This window comes from Halichoerus grypus, chromosome 11 (assembly GCF_964656455.1).
Source record: "Halichoerus grypus chromosome 11, mHalGry1.hap1.1, whole genome shotgun sequence".
In the NCBI taxonomy this organism is placed as follows: Eukaryota; Metazoa; Chordata; class Mammalia; order Carnivora; family Phocidae; genus Halichoerus; species Halichoerus grypus.
The window spans coordinates 90,332,862-90,352,235 of NC_135722.1; the positions used below are offsets into that span (position 1 = coordinate 90,332,862).

General features: G+C 43.0%; 2 protein-coding genes across 3 annotated transcripts in view; one reads left to right on the plus strand and one right to left on the minus strand.

Annotated features, from left to right (window-relative positions):
* The first annotated feature begins 93 nt into the window (after positions 1–93).
* Positions 94–6,068, plus strand: SRPRA (SRP receptor subunit alpha). The gene is made up of 14 exons (XM_036099280.2): positions 94–327; positions 950–1,033; positions 1,312–1,475; positions 1,657–1,817; positions 2,065–2,224; positions 2,359–2,512; positions 2,736–2,824; positions 2,930–3,048; positions 3,182–3,268; positions 3,574–3,746; positions 3,848–4,061; positions 4,468–4,631; positions 4,719–4,817; positions 4,978–6,068. Exons 1-14 carry the CDS (start codon positions 211–213, stop codon positions 5,104–5,106), a joined length of 1,914 nt encoding a protein of 637 aa, XP_035955173.1. The 5' UTR covers positions 94–210; the 3' UTR covers positions 5,107–6,068.
* Positions 6,069–6,316: 248 nt separating this feature from the next.
* Positions 6,317–19,374, minus strand: part of FAM118B (family with sequence similarity 118 member B) — a 47,057-nt gene continuing 33,999 nt past the window's right edge. For both annotated transcript variants that reach the window (XM_036099293.2, XM_036099292.2), the window contains exons 4-8: positions 16,284–16,511; positions 13,693–13,821; positions 12,087–12,372; positions 7,103–7,159; positions 6,317–6,846 (exon numbers count right to left, since the gene is read on the minus strand). In XM_036099293.2, the coding sequence (XP_035955186.1) occupies positions 6,833–6,846; positions 7,103–7,159; positions 12,087–12,372; positions 13,693–13,821; positions 16,284–16,511 (714 nt within the window). In that variant the 3' untranslated portion in view covers positions 6,317–6,832. The remainder of the gene's footprint in view (positions 6,847–7,102; positions 7,160–12,086; positions 12,373–13,692; positions 13,822–16,283; positions 16,512–19,374) is intronic.

The window sequence follows — 19,374 nt, forward strand, 5'->3', positions numbered from 1 at the left end:
ACCCGCCATTGGTGAGCCTGGCGTCTACGTCAGTGCTGCGCGCCCTCGGGCGGAGGCGGAGAAAGAACACGACAGCTCTGAGCGGAAGTGCGGCTGAGCTGGTTTCCGGGGCCGCTGGTGTGACGTGTCCCGCGCTTGGCGCAGCAGGAAGCGGCGGCGATCGCGGCCTGAGTTCCCGGCGCCTGGCCCGGCTCCTCTCCCGCTGCCGCCATGCTCGACTTCTTCACCATTTTCTCCAAGGGCGGGCTTGTGCTCTGGTGCTTCCAGGGCGTGAGCGACTCATGCACCGGGCCCGTTAATGCGTTGATTCGTTCTGTGCTGCTGCAGGTATCGCTCCCCGCGGGATCAGAACTCTGGGCTCGGCCCCCTGATCCGGTCCATAGCCTCGTCAACTGATCCCACACCTCCCTCCCACCCTCTCCGCCTATCCCAAACTGGCCACTCACTCGTTGCCAGGACTCCATTTCTCTCTCCCGCCCCCATCGGACCATCCCGCAACTTTGCGACGCCCCCCTCCCCCTCCGTTTCTGGGACTCTAGCCGAATTCCGGCGCTTCTTGAGATTTCCCATAGTTCCCTCCATTTGCCCTCCGCCTCCCCGCCCCCCCCCCAGCAGCTTGATTTTCTGTTGTTTCGAAGGCTGGGTGTGATAATGGAAAAACGCCTCTAAAAATAGTGTACAGCTGCTAGTAAATCTGATTGTATCATTAGGTCCCTTCTGGCTTCCCCGTGTCTTGCCTTCCCTCTAACCTCTTTTCCCCTTCCCCCAACTTGGTGCCTCCTCCTCTCCCTGATGGGATGCTAGAGAGCAAGGTCCAAGCATCCTCTTGTCCTGGGGACAAGTCTGTCTTTAAGGGAACTGTTTTTTTCCCAAAAGTAATCCTTGAAGGGCCCAAGTCTGGGTTTTCTGGGTAGTCTGAAGTTGAGACATACTTTTTTTTTTCCCCCAGGAAAGGGGAGGTAACAACTCCTTCACCCATGAGGCACTCACACTCAAGTATAAACTGGACAACCAGTTTGAGCTGGTGTTTGTGGTAAGTGGGGGTATTTAAGAGGGACAGCATTTACACTTTCAACATAATCCTGATTATTAAGAAAACCCTAATTAATTGCACCCAGTGTATATGATGAAGTAACTGAGAAGACAGAGAGAGGGTGGAGGGGGAAAGGGAAGATGCTCCTGAGCCCAGTCAGAGAGCCTGGCTGCCCCTCAGGTCAGGGAAACCTGCCAGGCCGCTGAGCCAGTCTCAGGAGGCCTGGGTTGAGTTGGCTCGTAAGCAGATCTGTTGGTTCTGTTTCTCTCCCTGAACAGGTTGGTTTTCAGAAGATCCTAACACTGACCTATGTAGACAAATTGATAGATGATGTGCACCGGCTGTTTCGGGACAAGTACCGCACAGAGATCCAACAGCAAAGTGCTTTAAGTCTATTGAATGGCACTTTTGATTTCCAAAATGACTTCCTGCGGCTCCTTCGGTGAGAGACCACCCCTCTGCAAAATCGATTTCCATGACCTGATGAGCTCCCTTCTTTCCTGAGGGTGGTTCAAGGGTAGTAAATTGTATTGAAACACACTCCTGAATTTGCTGCCCAGTTCTAATTGACCTGTTGGTATGAGGGCCCATTTTCTGGACTTTGATCATTCCCTTCTCTCTAGTGAAGCAGAGGAAAGCAGTAAGATCCGTGCTCCCACTACCATGAAGAAATTTGAAGATTCAGAAAAGGCCAAGAAACCTGTGAGGTCCATGATTGAGACACGGGGTGAAAAGCCCAAGGAAAAAGCAAAGAACAGCAAAAAAAAGGGGGCCAAGAAGGAGAGTGAGTTTGAGCTCCTTGGACATACAGGGGCATGAAAAGTTAACATGGCAGTAAGGACTGAAGTTGTTCCGTCTTTCCCTTTGTCATTGCTTGTCTCCCTTGCTCAGTGCCCATCACCCTATCATCCCCAGGCCTTGTCATCCCCAAGATGTTTGCTCCTAGTTTCCTCTTAATAATTTGGGTTTGGAAGACTATTTCCCATTGTTGGAATTGGGTCGTTTTTCTCCAGTGACTTTTCTCCTAACAGGTTCTGATGGCCTTTTGGCTACCAGCAAACCAGTTCCTGCCGAAAAGTCAGGTCTCCCAGTGGGGCCTGAGAATGGGGTAGAACTTTCCAAAGAGGAGCTAATACGCAGGAAGCGAGAGGAGTTCATACAGAAGCATGGGAGAGGTCTGGAGAAGTCCAGGTGAGGGCATTCTAACTTTCACCATAAATACCGTTATCTAGCTATGTTGGGGGCAAGAGAGCTCGTCTCTGGCTCTTGGGTGGATGTTTCCTCTCCTACTTCACTGTAACCCTTTGTGCTGTAACCCTTTGCAGCAAGTCCACGAAATCAGATGCTCCAAAGGAGAAGGGCAAAAAAGCACCCCGTGTGTGGGCACTGGGTGGCTGTGCTAACAAGGAAGTCTTGGATTATAGCACTCCCACCACCAATGGAGCCCCTGAGGTTGCCCCACCTGAGGACATCAGCTTGGTAAGAGGCAACGGGCCAGTGAGAGTTACCATTAATAAGACATTGGGGAGGAGATAGAGATTAGGAGGGCAGTACCTTTGGTTTCTATGAACGAAGGGGTGGGTCACGTTTGGAGTTTTCCAAATCAGAGATGGAGGAATGAGGACAGGGTAAATCCTGGGCTTCTTTACCCCCAGCCCTCAGTGTTCTGATCCCATCTTGTTTCTTTCCCTGTACCCTCCAGATTCGAGGGACTGGGCCTGGAGGGCAGCTTCAGGATCTGGACTGCAGCAGCTCAGATGATGAAGTGGCTGCTCAAAACACCAAACCTAGGTAGGGGAATTTCAGGTGCTGGGTGGTATGGGTGGCTCCAGAACGGATGAGACTTGACTCCTGCCCATTGGCTTTATATGTATCTATGATCTCCTGTGCCTGCAGTGCTACCAAGGGGACTCTGGGTGGCATGTTTGGGATGCTGAAGGGCCTTGTGGGGTCCAAGAGCTTGAGTCGTGAAGACATGGAGTCTGTGCTAGATAAGATGCGTGATCATCTCATTGGTAAGTTCTGAGGAATAGGAGCACTCACGTTTATGGGATGGGGTGGTGGAGAGAACCACCTAGAGTTCTCATCTGTACCATAGGGTTGTTTACTGTTGACATGGCACTCACACACCTGTCCCTGTCTCTCCAGCTAAGAATGTGGCAGCAGACATTGCAGTCCAGCTCTGTGAATCTGTGGCCAACAAGCTGGAAGGGAAGGTGATGGGGACATTCAGCAGTAAGTATATCCCTAAACCAGAAAGTGCTTAAGGCATGATGTGTACCAGGAAGTTAGTGCACTGATCTCCATTCCTACTAGGTGTGTGGCTTTTGGCAAACTCCTTCACCTCTAAACATCTGTTGCGTAACTTTAGTTCTCAGAACTAAATGAGTTAACACTTGTAAAGTGCTTGGAACACTGTCACATGTGGTGTGGATTCCTGGGACAAGATCCTTGGATCCTCCAGATCCCAGTTCCCTTAGGTGTTGGGTGTTCCTGGGAGTGCATTCCTTGGGTTTCACAGATCCACCACCCCCTTTTAGCGGTGACGTCCACAGTAAAGCAAGCCCTACAAGAGTCCCTGGTGCAGATTCTGCAGCCACAGCGTCGTGTAGACATGCTCCGGGATATTATGGATGCCCAGCGTCATCAGCGCCCTTACGTGGTCACCTTCTGTGGCGTTAATGGAGTGGGGAAGTCTACCAATCTTGCCAAGGTCGGTACAGCTCCCCACCGGTCTCTGACGTCCTTTCTTCACTCTCCATGTCTTAGGGACTCTGGTTCTAAGGGATTGATTTGTTTGCTGCTTTTGCACAGATTTCCTTCTGGCTGTTAGAGAATGGCTTCAGTGTCCTCATCGCCGCCTGCGACACATTTCGTGCCGGGGCTGTGGAGCAGCTACGCACGCACACCCGGCGCCTGAGTGCCCTCCACCCCCCGGAGAAGCACGGCGGCCGCGCTATGGTGCAGTTGTTTGAAAAGGGCTACGGCAAAGATGCTGCGGGCATTGCCATGGAAGCGATCGCCTTTGGTATGGCATACAGGCAGGCGGGGGGCTGCTGTGGGCCCCTTTCCTCCTGGGCTTTCCCTGTGACTCCAAGAGGGTCAGGGTTCTCCTCCTACCAACTTACTGCTCAATAGCAAGTCAGGACGGAGAACTTGCCATGAGGAGAAGCTAACTGCGGGCAAAACTAATATATTCCACCCAAGGAAACCTCTGTTTGCTCTCCTTTGTCCTGTTGCCGTATTTTCTTGAATGTTCTTGACGGCCAAGCACAGAGTAGGTTTTTGCTCACACTACCTTATAACCAGATCCGAAGCCCAAGAAAGTAAACACCTAGGCTTTTAATATAGCCAGGTTACCACTTCTTGAGAGAAAGGTGGGATGAGCAGGACAGTCTAGAAAGTTTTGAGTTGACCACTTTTTTTCTCTCTAGCACGTAACCAAGGCTTTGATGTGGTGCTGGTGGACACAGCTGGCCGCATGCAAGACAATGCCCCTCTGATGACCGCCCTGGCTAAGCTCATTACTGTCAACACACCCGACTTGGTGCTGTTTGTGGGGGAGGCCTTAGTAGGCAATGAGGCCGTGGACCAGCTGGTGAGGGCTAGGGCCTCCTTCTTTTTCCAGCCTCAGCTTTGGCCAGCTGGGTACTTCTTGTACTTATACCATGTTTCTCCCTTACAGGTCAAGTTCAATAGAGCCTTGGCTGACCATTCCATGGCTCAAACACCCCGGCTCATTGATGGCATTGTCCTCACCAAATTTGATACCATTGATGACAAGGTAAATACGATGGTACAGGACAGAGCAAGATGGAGAGGGGCATCCTTCATGGGCGAGCTGATGCTCTAAGGATATGTTGTTGCCTCCAAAGCTTCTTGTTCCTGAGGGGATGTAAAGAAGTGGCCTTGAGGTGACTGTGTATCCCCTTTCTCCATTTCAGGTGGGAGCTGCTATTTCTATGACCTACATCACAAGCAAACCCATCGTCTTTGTGGGCACTGGCCAGACCTACTGTGACCTACGCAGTCTCAACGCCAAGGCTGTGGTGGCTGCCCTCATGAAGGCTTAACGTGGCTCTTGCCCAAAACCAAATCACTGCTTCCCCCCAAAGCCCCTCTTCCTGTATCAAGAATGTGCTTTAGAGTATGTGAGCAACTTCTCTTCAGTGTAGTACAGAGGCAGAGTGAGGAGAGGTCTAGGGGCTTGTAGCTCCCCCTGCCCCACTCCCTGGCAGCCCAGCCTCCACCTGCAAGGAGGGCCTAATCATGTTACAGTCCACTGCCCATCACCCCCTTCCCTGACAGTCCTCCCCTCCTCCTCAGGCATTCCCTTCACTCTTGCCTACACGCTCAGTCTCATTACAGCTTTGACCAACGGTTGGAAGATCCAACACTGGAGCTTTGCTAATTCACATGGTCACAGGGATGTGTGAGCACAATGAGCAGTCGAGAGACTTCCAGAGCCAGCTCTGGCTTCTCCGTTGGATACATAGCTTTCAGGTTCCTGGGGCCAGGAGGATACCCCCCCCACACTGTGGCAGTGTATGGCCTGTTCTTAATTGCTGCTAATTCTGATGATGACCCCATCCCCACTGTTTCCTCAAAGCATCAGCTAGGCCAGAGTGATTTGTTACAAATGAACGAAAGGAGTTCCTGCTTCCCTCAAAAATAAAGGGAGCTGAGCTGCAGTGTTGCACTGGGCTTCTCAGCCTTCCAACTCTTCCCTGCTCCCAGAATCCAGATGTAAGCTTTGCATGTTCCCCCTTCTGGGAGAGAACCAACTGTCAGAAGGGTATACAAGTTGCCCCTCTCCCCCACTCCACTCTTCACCTGAGCGGATCCTGGCTTTTCCTCATCCTCCTCTCTACAGTGCCTGGTAGACAAGTGCTACATTGAAGAATACAAACCTCTTGTTAAGACTTGTCCTGTAGCTTGGTATTACAGATGTGCTATTAGTGCAATAAGGTGAAGGCTGTCTGCCCAGAGAAATACATAATTTATATAAGAAAATAAATTTCATAAGTAAATTGCCTTTTATGTCTCGGAGTTATTTTATGTAGGATTCAAAACTAAGATCCCACATCACACTAACTATGGTTCTAGGCCTTATGGTAAGAAGGGAAACAAAGCAGGAACTGATAATGAATGGTTGTCCAGAGAATGAGATCACCCACTTCAGTGTGAAAGAACACAACTTTTAAGTTACAAAAACTAGGCTCATTTAGTGCCTTTGCAGGTTTTCTAAAGGGACTCTAAAAGTAGAGCCAGGGCCCTGGGAAGTAAATGAACAAGCTTTTAATACAGCTCAGTTATGTAAAATACTGTACACTGTAAAAGGTCTAGAAAACTAGAGCTTCAAGTCATGTTTTAAAAAAGCCATTAAGCTTAATTGAAAAACCAGGTATAGAGTACAAAACCGCAACAAGAGCCCCGGTGACCCCACGGCGTCTAGCTCCCAAGTCCTTCATGCAGGGCTGGGGCCACAGTCAGTGGCGGTGTCGCACTGATCTGGTGTGTGGACACACGCGTGTCCAGCGCAGGGGTGGGGGCAGCACTGGGCCCCGTTGTCACCTGGGGATTCGTGAACTGGAAGAGGCCACAGAAGATCAAGAACCAGTGGGCATGAAGGACTGAGCTGGAACACCTCCCTACTCCCAACTCTACCCCCAACCTTCAACCTCTGGGTTTTGGTACTTCCACGGAGCAGTGCTGGGTTCTTATAAGTTTACTTGTTAAATACTCTCCACAGTCGGGCCTGACACCTTGGTCTAATGCTGATGATCTCTCCAGCCCCTCTCATGTTCTACAGTCTGTGGAGAGAAAGAAAGAATAAGATGCAGTCTCACAGAAACACGTGTACGTCCGAAGCTGCAGAATTTAAGTCAAACTTAACCCTTCAGGAGGTACGAAATCACAGATACTAGAAATCTTGTGACAGACTCGATAGGAAAATACAGAATCCTTAGCAAGTAGGAGTCCTTGTTCTCCGAGGTACTAATAAACAAATCCCAGAAAAACATTTTCTGCCAACAAAACGGACAAACAGTAGAATAGGAAACAGTATACCTCTTATTTCACTGTGTGCCGCCGAGGAGCCGTTTAGCTGACCTTCTCTCACCATCCCTGCAAAACAGAATACACGTTAGTATCAGATAGTAGACCGGAAAGCCAAAACTCTTAATAGTAGAAAGAAAACCAACCAACCAAAGGGTAATGAAATAACACGGTCTAAGAAGGATGGCATTATTTAGTAATGAAGACATCCCAGATGAGAAGATAAGGAGGTGGGGAGAATGAACTGGGTTAGTCTTCAGATAACAGGGAAGCGGTAAGGTCCCCGAGTGCACTAACACTGTTTGTAAATAAAACATTAAGTGGGCAAAGTGTGCCTGCTGTCCCTAACTCATCTAAAAGGCCAAATTTTGGTAAAAATCCAGGGACGGAGACGGGGAGCAGCGTACAAGTGAGCAAACTGAACCAAGGAGAAGAGTGAAAAGTAGCAGATGCTCTTACAACACAAAATGAGTTCAATCCGTGCTGCCCAATATGGTGTCGTTCGCCACATGTGGCTTAAATAGTTTCACATTAAAAATCTGTTCCCCAGTCACACTAACCACAGCCACATGTGGCATTTGGTTATGGTACTGGACAGGGAAGATAATACTTCTGTCATTGCAGAAAGTTCTCTTGGACAGTCCTGGGATAGATAATGGCATAGGAAAAAGTTTAAAACTGAACACATGGATGAAAATAGTCATCAGAAATATGAGCAATTAGAGTATAAATAAAGACAGCACAGCACTCATACATACAAATAGGTATTGGTATTCCCCCTCTTGGAAAGAACTTTAGCAATAGTTATCAACCACTAAAATATTCATGCCCTTTGACCTAGTAATTATACTGAGAACCCTTGAAGGAAATTACTGGCAAAAGGAAAAACGGTAGGGATGAAGATAAAATTCATTGCCAACAGTACTTACAAAAGAAAAAACAAGAAAAAAATTAGACATTGCCTAACGGGAAAAACTGGGTAAACTAACATCCACACTGGATTATTACAGTCATTAAAACTAGTAGTTATGAAGACCAGCCATGTGGGAAAATAAATGAGATGTACCACTGAATAAAAAAAGTAACATGACTATGTATACTTTGTTCACAACTATGAAAAAATGCATAGGAAAAATTGTTAATTGGAAATATACTAAAATAATTGCTTGTATTACAATAATGAATTCTAAAAATTATTTTTCCTTTCCCCATTACTTGATTTTTCTGAAATATATATACTAGAACCTAAAGAATCTTTTGAATCCGAGCAACTTTCTCTATGCAAAATCAAGTACACAGCAAGTATGCCAGGAGCCTAGCAAATGTTCAGGGTTAAACAACAGCAGAAGACCTCTTAACCTCTAACTTTAACTAGTATGTATCTACAGAGACTCAAATCATAACCAAGGATGGAGGATAAGCTTGACTTGTTTTGAAATGTTTTTAACCTAAAACTGCTCTGCTAGATTTCAAATCACAAACTCGGCTGACCACTCTAATAAAGCCCCCTGGCCATACTGAAAATCCTTCATTTTTAAAAGTTCAGAATACCCAATTGGAAAGATAGATAACGCTGGGAAAAACCACTTTGGGAAGAAGCCCATGCAGCTAATAAAAGAATCTGTGCCATCCTATAATACTTCTGATGATTTTTGTCAAGAAAAGATTTCGTTTAACAGGAACAGCTGTCCAGGGGGATTTTGTTATTGTTTTTAATTTTAGCATCTTTTCTGGGTAGATCTCAGAATGCAGATCAAAAGAAATATGCAGAGCTTGGTAGGTACCTCTTGTTTAATGACAACAGAACATGCACAATTGGAAAAGCCTACTGAAAGTCTTAAGTGTGGGCCAGCAGCAGAAGAATCTGAAACACAGCAGGCCAGCAGGAAATGCATCCCCAAGAAAGAAGAGCAAATTGTTTTCACAAAAGAGACAAAAAGGGTTGTCTTTTGAAAGTGTTTTCTAAAAACCATAAAAATCCTAGAAAAGAACACCTAACCTCTTTGACATTGGCCGTAACAACTTTTTTCTAGATATGTCTCCTGAGGCAAGGGAAACAAAAGCAAAAATAAGATATTGGGACTACATCAAAAAATAAAAGGCTTCTGTATGGGGTGCCTGGGTGGCTCAGTCAGTGAAGCGTCTGCCTTCGGCTCAGGTCATGATCCCAGGACCCTGGGATCGAGCCCCTCATTGGGCTCCCTGCTCAGCTGGGAGTCTGCTTTTCCCTCTGCCTGCAGCTCCCTCTGCCTGCCACTCCTCCTGTTTGTGCTGTCAAATAAATAAAATCTTAAAAAAAAAAAAAAGCTTCTGCACAGTGAAAGGAACAATCAGCAAAACTGAAAGGCAACCTACTGAATGGGAGAAGATATTTGCAAATGATGTATCTGATAAAGGGTTAGTATCCAAAATATATAAAGAACTTAGAAAACTCAATACCCCAAAAACAAATAATCCAATTAAAAAATGGGCAGAAGACATGGACATTTCTCCAAAGATGATAGATGGCCAACAGATATATGAAAAGATGTTCATCATCACTTGCCATCAGGGAAATGCAAATCAAAACTACAATATCACCTCACACCTGTCTGAATGGTTAAAATCAACAACATAAGAAACAAGAGTTGGTGGTGAGGATGTAGAGAAAAAGGAACCCTCATGCACTGTTGGTGGGAATGCAAATTGGTGCAGCCACTGTGGAAAATAGTATGGAGGTTCCTCAAAAAGTTAGAAACAGAACTACCTTATGATCCAGCAATCAGATTACTGGGTATTTACCCAAAGGATACAAAAACACTAATTCACAGGGAATATGCACCCCTATACTTATAGCAGCATTATTTACGATAGCCAAGATACGGAAGCAGCCCAAGTATCCATCTACTGATGAATGGATAAAGAAGTGGTGTACACACACACACACACACACACACACACACGAGTATTATTCAGCCATAAAAAAGATTGAAATCTTGCCATTTGCAATGACATGGATACAGCTAGAGAGTATAATGTTAAGCAAGATAAGTCAGAGAAGGACAAACATCATATGATCTCATGTGTAATTTAAGAAACAAAACAAAGGGGGGGAAAAGAGAGACACAAATCAAGAAAGAGATCTTAACTATAGAGAACTAACTGATGGTGACCAGATGGGAGGTGGGTGAGGGGACGGGTGAAATAGGTGATGGGGATTAAGGAGGGCACATGTGATGAGCACCGGGTGATGTATGGAAGTGTTGAACTGCTATATTGTACATCTGAAACTAACACTGTATGTTAACTAACTGGAATTAAAATAAAAAACATTAAAAAGGGGGGTTTTCTAAAGTCTTCTGGAGAAAGGGCTGACATAGTTTTTAGTGTTCATTTGTGGTGATACATTTTACAAATCTGGTTCCATTTTGATGGATAGCCACTGATAATAAGAGCTTGTGGAATTTCTCACTACAGGAGAATTCCACTTAAAGCTATCTGATTCAGAAAATAAATCAAGGAATAATACTAGGTTTAGGAAAAGTTCTCTCTATATTAAATTACTGTACTTTATTAGGCCCCCTAAGATGCATTCAGATTGACAATGCAAATACATATTAACATACAACTTTTCAAGAATATATACTACATACAACAGCAAAGTTTTAAAAAGCATTCTTCAATTTAGCTGATACCAACAAGTTCTGCATTTTCTAAGGTTATTGGGAACTTGCCTGGAGCCATTAATAAACTGAACTTCTATACCCATTTGGCTTAGTTAGAACCTGGAGGTAAAATGACAAATGAGTGGTACCTCTAGCCTCTATCTTTTTTTTTTTTTTAAGATTTTATTTATTTATTTGACAGAGAGCAAGACAGCGAGAGAGGGAACACAAGCAAGGGGAGTGCGAGAGGGAGAAGCAGGCTTCCCGCGGAGCAGGGAGCCCGATGCGGGGCTCGATCCCGGGACCCTGGGATCATGACCTGAGCCGAAGGCATACGCTTAACGACTGAGTCACCCAGGCGCCCCTCCAGCCTCTATCTTTAATACCACCATAACAGTTTTCAAATAGTACTTTTAAAAATTCTGTTCTACTTGTAAAGATAATGCATAATTACTGTCAAAAATGCTAGCACAGAAACAAAATACTAAAAAAACAAAAAACAAAAAACCTTACATCCTACCACAGAAAGATAACCACAGTTAATTCAGTAAACATCATTCCAGATATTTCCATGCATACAGAAACAAAAACAGAATACATCTACAATTCTGTATGAATGGGATGGACCGTGGTGGCATTTTACAACCTGGTGTTCTTTACTCACATATTATGTCTTGATTTCTTTTCGGGCAACAAAATTTTCCCTCTTATGGCTTCATTGTGTTTCATCAATTACATAAATGCCGATGTATTTATAAAATCTCCTATTAACTGGAATAGTTTAGGTTGCTTCCAATTTTTTTGCAATTATAAACAAAAATGACTATATTCCCACACCTGTATCTCTATGCAATTGTGTAGTATAATTGTGCAATTGTCCAATTATCTCCTTAGGAGAAATTTCTAAGATAACTATTGTATCAAGTGGGATTTCTGGATCAAAGGTTTTTAAATTTTGAACATATTCCAAACTTCCCCTTCAGAAGAGCTGTACTAACTTTACCTTCCCACCATCATTACATGAATATATTTTTTTCCTCACAGCTTTAGCCAAAACTGAGCAATCTATCATTCTTTTCAATATTGAAATCTATATTTTAATTGCATTTCACTGATAACTAGTGAGGCTGAATATTTTTTCATTCTTCCTACTTCTGTAATGAACTGCTGGAATATGCCTTTGTCCACTTTCCTACTATCCAAATGGCATTTTAGTCTAACCTGAAGATTGACCAAGATCTCCCTTCATAATATGGTTGGGATTATATTCCTCATGTTGGTAATGATTTTACTCATCACAAATACATAAAAGGTCGAAGAGCTATTGCTCTCAGTCTCAAAATGCATCTTACCTGATCTACCCCTCGTGGAGATCTCACATGTCAGTCGCTTGAAATATTCTGGGAGATCAGCATATTCATTTCCATAGGAGATGACCTTAATTCCTTTGTCCAGCATGTTTTCTCGAAGCTTCTTGAACTCATCCACATCTCCTCTCCGAACCAGCATGAAATGTTCTAAGTCAGATTTATGCTTCACAGCCTCCAGAAAAAGGGCTTGGAAAGTGGTGTCATCCACAGTCCAGCCACATCCCAGGAAAAGAAATGACTTGTTTTCATAGAGTTTCTGAATCTCTCTCTTGCAGGAAAAGAAACAACACGTTAATGACACTGTGAAGACACACATAAGGCCTGTCTCAAACAAAAAAGTCAACAGGGTCATAACTACAACATTTAGCAGACTGTGATGACCAATTAACCAAAATTTAAGAGGGTATGTATATTCATTCCAAGAAGGAGTCTGATCTTATTGTTTATGCCTACCACTTGATGACTGGTCTAAAATTGTACCTTTACCTGGCATGCTACTGCTCTCTATTCAGGCTTTCACTGGGTAGGCAGTGGTCTACTTGCTATACGGTTTGTCAGATCTGTGTGTCCAGAGGCCATAAGGCATTGAAAAGTTTTCAATACATCTTACTCTTCCCATTTTCTAAATCATATTTTCCTTTTTTGCTTTACAAACTGAACCATAGATCACCACAGAAGATAATTCCATCACCAGATTTCTTAAACAAACAAACAAAATCTATGACACTTACTACATCAATGTGTATATGTACATTATACCTATATGTATATACCTATAGGTACATATACAAACACTGGAAATGATTCTGCTTAAGGGATCACTCAATGTCAAAGATGGATGCAATTAAAACACATGTCAGCAAAAGTATAGGTGAAAAAAAGTCCCTTATGCTTTAGAAAGTATCACATTTTTCCTGGTCTTTCTTTTGCTGCATCATATAAAGATACTATCATTCTAAGTGACCTAGTCCTGAAAACAGCCAGTATACACTGTTCTCAGAGTTGGGGGCTGGTGAATTTTCCCCACATATCCCTGGCCAGAGAGTACTTTACACATATGTATGAACAAGTCTAAAACTTGTATCTCAAAAAAGCAACAAGCTTTCTCACAAAGCTTTATCATCCTCCCTAAAATTTTTAAAATTCTTTGCACTGAGCAATAAGCGATAATTCAATATAAGCCCATCACCATTCACAAAGTCTCTTTAGAATGTATGTTCTAAGAGTGACTAGTCAGTAAAAAGGTGCATGTATTATTATTGGCATAGAGAGGGTTTAATACTATAATAAACCAAAAAATGAAGAAGGATAATAATGTAATCTTTGTATGCAGGGATGATGCCGATGACAGAGTGCCATCTGCTGGCTGTCAATCAAGAACAAAGTAAAAACCTCCGGCTTGATACCTGAAGAGACCTTCTACATTTCCTAAGCTAGCATGCACAACCACAAGCTAAGAAGCACAGAAAGAATGTTTCAACTTCCAATTTTAACTCATGGGGAAAATGTTACCCTGTGAAGACCGATTGTATATTTAGAGGTTTCCCAGGAAGGCTTTCTTGAGATCAGCAAGATCAACACCACTCACCATAACTTCAGTGTTCCTGAGCACATTCTGATACCCAGCTGGATGGAGGACAATGCCACTAGGATTGGTGTAGACCCCATGGATGTGTAAGACGCTCAGCTTCCGCTTCTCCTGAGCCCACTCTAGAACCTGTATAACACAAATATAGCTCAACCAAGCTGGCAGGGCTGAGCATTTGCTTAAAGGTCCCCATGGGCATGAGGCTGTTTTGACGGACCAGGCTGCTGGCATAACTCTTTATGATACCATAGGGCTAGAATGTAAAACCTAGTGTGGGCTCAGTTTCCATTCCAGGCATGGCTGTTAGGACTGATGGCAGCATGCCTGGTGATTTCTCTTCGAAAGTAACCATCAAAAACTAGAAGTTGTGTGTCGTCACTTGCAGAAATGCTAGAGCTCTTACCACTGGTGATACACATGACAGCCATGGATGACTGTCTCAGTAATGATCTCCAAAGTATCACACCTCCTTGTCTCCAGGCCCTGTGTAGTCCCTCTTCACACTTATTCCAGGCTTGGCCATTGGCTTGCTTCAGTCAACAGGGCATTAGCAAACATGATGCAAGCAGCAGCTTGAAAAATGTTGGCATGAGTCTCATTTCTCTTTTGCTGCTTCTGGAAGCCGGCACCATGTAAGAAGCCTCGGCTAGCCTGCTAGAGATGCGTGGCCCAGCCAACTGCCCATACCAACAGACACGGAAGCAGGGCCATCTGACAGCACCCCGTCTTGGTTGAGCCCCCAGATGACTGCAGCCATGTGGGTAACCAGCAAAACCAGCAGAACTGCCCCATTTCTAAGCCCAGCTCAAATCGCTCACTCACATTATCATGTGCAAATAAAATGTTTGAAGCCTCAAAGCTTCAGGGTGGTTTTTTGTGCAGTGGATAAGCAGTAGAAGAATCACTTCAGTCCCCTGAGCTACCTAAAAGGCTACCAATGAAGAACAATCACTTAGATGACAATGGTAACGAGAGCTACCTGGATGCCACGGTTCCATTTTCTCAAGGACTTGAGAAAGCATAATTTCATTCTCATAACGTTCTAGAGAAATAAGGTATGGGTTAGGGAAAATAGTGTAGAGGCACAGAGAGGCTGAACGTGAATATCACTAGGCCGCATTCTGACCACCAGTCAGTCAATGGCTTTAAAGCACTAGATTTCAATACCGCCCTCTTGTGGACTAAAACTGCAAAGCGAATCTTAAAGTTCCAGGATGAAAATGCGAGAGAAAAGAGCAAGTCTGAGAGAAACCCTTAACTTTCAAAAGGCCCTTATGCTTCTGTTGCTGGTCATAATCTTAGAAGATTATATCAGAAACATCACACAAGCTGCTTCTTGCCATTAATTTTTGAATTTCATTCAATCATCTATGAATTCAAAAAAAGTATCTCCTGAGCACCTGCTACGTGCCAAGTACCATCTTAGACATCAGGCTAAGAAGGGCTGACATGGCATCTGCGCAAATGGAGTTGCTGTTTCCAAACAGCAAGAAAACAAACCGAGATAAAAACTGAAAGTTACAGTGAGCGCCATGAAAGACATGGGCAAAAAAATAAGGACCGGCCCCTTCAAAACACAGAAGGGCAGGTCAGAGAGGTCCTCTCAGAGGTCATACTTAAGTTGAGACTTACAGGCAAAGAAGGAGCTTACCATACCAAGCATGGGGGTAGCGGGTGGAAAACATGCCAGCCAGAGCCAACCGGTCTTCACGGCACCATTTCTTTACATTTGATTTGTTTAAAACCTGACCGCAAGCTCAGCAAAATCACAAGAGCGGTACTGTGACACTGAACGCCAGCGAGTGAGTCAGTTTTCTATCCAAATTCTATTTATCTGGGCTCTAGGCTGGACACAAAGGCAGGTGCCTTGGAAAACAAAGTGGAGAAGGAAAATTGCAAAAATATAAAGCAGGACAAATGAGACTTGGCGGCATTTTACAACCTGTTTTTTTTTTTCTTCTTCAATCATTGTCTCTGACACCAATCTCCTATTGGTGCTAAAGTTCAAATTACAAACTCAAGTGACCATTCTAATAAAAAAGCCTTATCTTGTTAGTTGACATAGATCAACATCTATAATTCAGTATTATGGTAAACGACTTAGGTATACATGGGCTGTATTTAAAAAAAAAAACACAACAACTCTCCTGAGGTTTCCACTGAACATTAACTTCAAGCCAGCTATCACTTGGCTTGAAAGTTGCTCTTCAGACATCGTATAGTAGTTTTCATACATTTCTAATAGAGGCCATGAAGAATATATCCTAAGAAAGAACTCTAAATCAGTATTATGCTCATCTGGTATTAGCAAATGTTAAGATCTTACAGCTCAAATGACTTCCTATAACCTTGCTCTGAAATTGGGTGAAATTGTCAAAACTCACAGAACTGAACACTTTTAAGAGCTGTGCATTTTACTCTATTTTGATTTTATCTCAAAAATCAAAAAAATAAAAATCCAACTAGGGACAAGAATCTTCCTTTCTACCTCAACATAAATACCAGCAGTGTATAATATACCGAGAAAACAGCATTTCTGGTGAAGATACAACCCACGAGCCTGAAGAAGAAACTAATCCTTTACTTTTTACCTTTTTCTCATCAGTAAGGTCAAGGGATTCAAGTTGTTTTCCCTGATCTGCTGCATACAGTTCCAGGAGATTATCAAAATTTGTAGTTAATACCAGGGCTCCATTTTCCATCAGGTGGAGAACTGACTGAAGGAGCTGTTTTCCAGAATCTTCCATCTTTGACTCCAAATCATCAAATACTTCATATAAACAGTCCTTGAAAAATGTGGATCGAACATTACTAGTTCGCTGGGGAGGGATTGGAAAGAGAAAAATTAATTCCTCATGTTTGGGTAGGTCATTTGTTTTAATTACAATAATACAGCAAATTTTTGAAGGACATTATGTACTTAAAATAAGGATAAAATATTGTCTACCTCAGAGAGTTATAGTAAGAAAAACAGGACACATGCCATGTGCTGAAGCACAAAACCTAGCACATAGTAAGTGATCTGTACTATTATATCATATGCAAATAAGCATAAATTCTCTAAATAAGCATTTTTATAGATTGAAGAAAATGGGCATGGTCGAGAGATATGAATTACTACCAGGACTAAAGAAAGGGGGTGGAAAAGCACAGTACCTACTACCCTAATTAGGCCTCAGGTAAGAAGACAATATTTTCTGTTAAACTTTCCTCACCCAGAGAATAACCACTAAAAGACAGCTATCTCTAAAATGTGGTTTAGTGTCTCTTTTTCTAATCCTGGGTGCTTTTTACAGATGTGTATAGATTTAGGAAAAATGGCTTATCTTCTCCCTGCATGTTTTTTCCCCTAGCATAATTCAGGAATTTGTTTACAGGTATGGTAGGAAAAACACTTAGTATATAACAAAGGTTATCAAAAATTTGCATTTTGCAATTGTTTTTTAAAAATACCAAACACTGGGGCGCCTGGGTGGCTCAGTCGTTAAGCATCTGCCTTCGGCTCAGGTCATGATCCCAGGGTCCTGGGATCGAGCCCCACATCGGGCTCCAGCCCTGCATCGGGCTCCCTGCTCCATGGGAAGCCTGCTTCTCCCTCTCCCACTGCCCCTGCTTGTGTTCCTTCTCTCGCTGTATCTCTGTCAAATAAATAAATAAAATCTTAAAAAAAAAAAAAACAAAAAACCAAACACTAATCAGTTCTAAACAGACTTCCTCCTTTGATTTTTAATTTTTTTAAAGATTTTTTTTTTAATTTATTCATTTGAGAGAGAGAGAGAGCATGAGCAGAAGGGAGGGTCAGAGCGAGAGAGAGAAGCAGACTCCACCCTGAGCAGAGAGCCTGACACGGGGCTCGATCCCAGGACCCTGAGATCATGATCCGTGCTGAACGCAGATGCTTAACTGACTGAGTGACCCAGGTGGTGCCCCTCGCCCTTCTTTACATATGGATTATCTGAATAAGAGCTTTCCCAGTTTCATTCTGACAGTATGTAAATATCTCGATGACTAATGAGGAAAAAGAATACAAACCTTAGGTAGGAAGGTGGCTTTATAACTTAAAAGACAAAGTGGCCCCAGGGACACAGGAATTTCAAATGGGAACATAACTATGTAATGTGCTGTAACAAATGTCTGATCCCTATCTTGTTCCTGCAAATACCAGGCCATTAGATAGTATCAGAGCAAGAATCAGTTCATAAAGGCCCCAGTATTTCCCAAACTCCAAGTAATTGCACTTAGCTGCTAGACACATAGATACTGAGCTCCTTCTGTTTTTCCTCAAAGTAGTCCCCCTACCTTCCTGGTTTCCTTTGTGTATCCTTCGAATAGTGCAATGCTCAGAGGAAGATCTGATTCCATGGAACCACGTAAGCAGATTCATAAAATACACTTCTATTTGCCAAATTCTTTCCCTAATTTTTCAAAGTATTTTATAAAATTATCCAATCTTTAAATTATACCTACCAAAGAAATGGTAAATACTTAAACACTGGAAAACTAGAGCACAGAGGTGAAAAAGTCCCTCTATTTGGTGGTGACACACCCTGAAGTTTATCTGGTCTGTCAATCACTATTCCATGCAACATCTACCACCAGACAGGATTCTCCTTATACCCTGTGTCAGTGGGCTCAAAGATTCTCTTCTAGTGTTAAACAGATGGAATAGCCCATATTTACGTGGCTAAGAATGTGGGTCATGTTTTTCAACTTGTCCATTTTCATTACACAATGGCATAAATAATTACATCACATATTAGCAGCCATAGGCAACCAACTGGTGACTCGAACACTCAATCAGAATGAACAATCTGATCAGAAACAGTGAAGAATTTACAACCATACTTACTGAATTTCACCACATACATGAATTATCGAAAATATGATGCCCCTTTAATGTCTACTAAAATTACAACCCATTTACCCTACAGTCTTGCAATCCCATTTCTGGGAATATATCCCACAGATATACTACAAACAAATGAAACAACATAAACAAGATTATCACTGCTCTGTTATCTATAGTAGTAAAAGACTGGAAACAAGCCAAGTATCCGTGTGTAGGAGACTGAGATGGCCAAGAACCCATATAAAGGAGGCTAGCATAGAACAATCTCCAGGATATACAGTTAAGTAAAACAAACAAGGTGCCAAACACTAAATTTAGAATGCTACCTTTTGACATGAGGGATTAAAGAGGTAGTGAGATAGAATAAATCTAGTCCTATTTGCTTGTTTTGCAAAAAAGGAACACTGAAAGGATACTCAAAAAGCCAGTAAGAGTGGTGACCTATGGGGGAGGGGTGAGTTTGGGAAGAGGAGGTAGACAAAGACATGGTGGAAATGAGATGTCGCAATGTATGTAAACCTTTTTACATCATTTTGATTTCTGCAATGTGCACAAATAATACCTATTCAATAAAAGCAAAACTAAGCTTAAAATTAAACAAAAACTACAGTGATTTTAAGAACTTCCCTGTTGTGTTTTATATCTTCATTTTGCACTCTGATTCATACATAAACAGTTATACAACACCATATTCCAGTACCAGTTTAATCATTACACACACACATAAAAATACCTGAGTATACAATCAGGTAATCATGGGTGTGGAATATTTTCTTGCTTCTAAGGAAAGAAATACAAAAGGTTAAAGCCTGGGAATAAATGTTAAAAGTCAC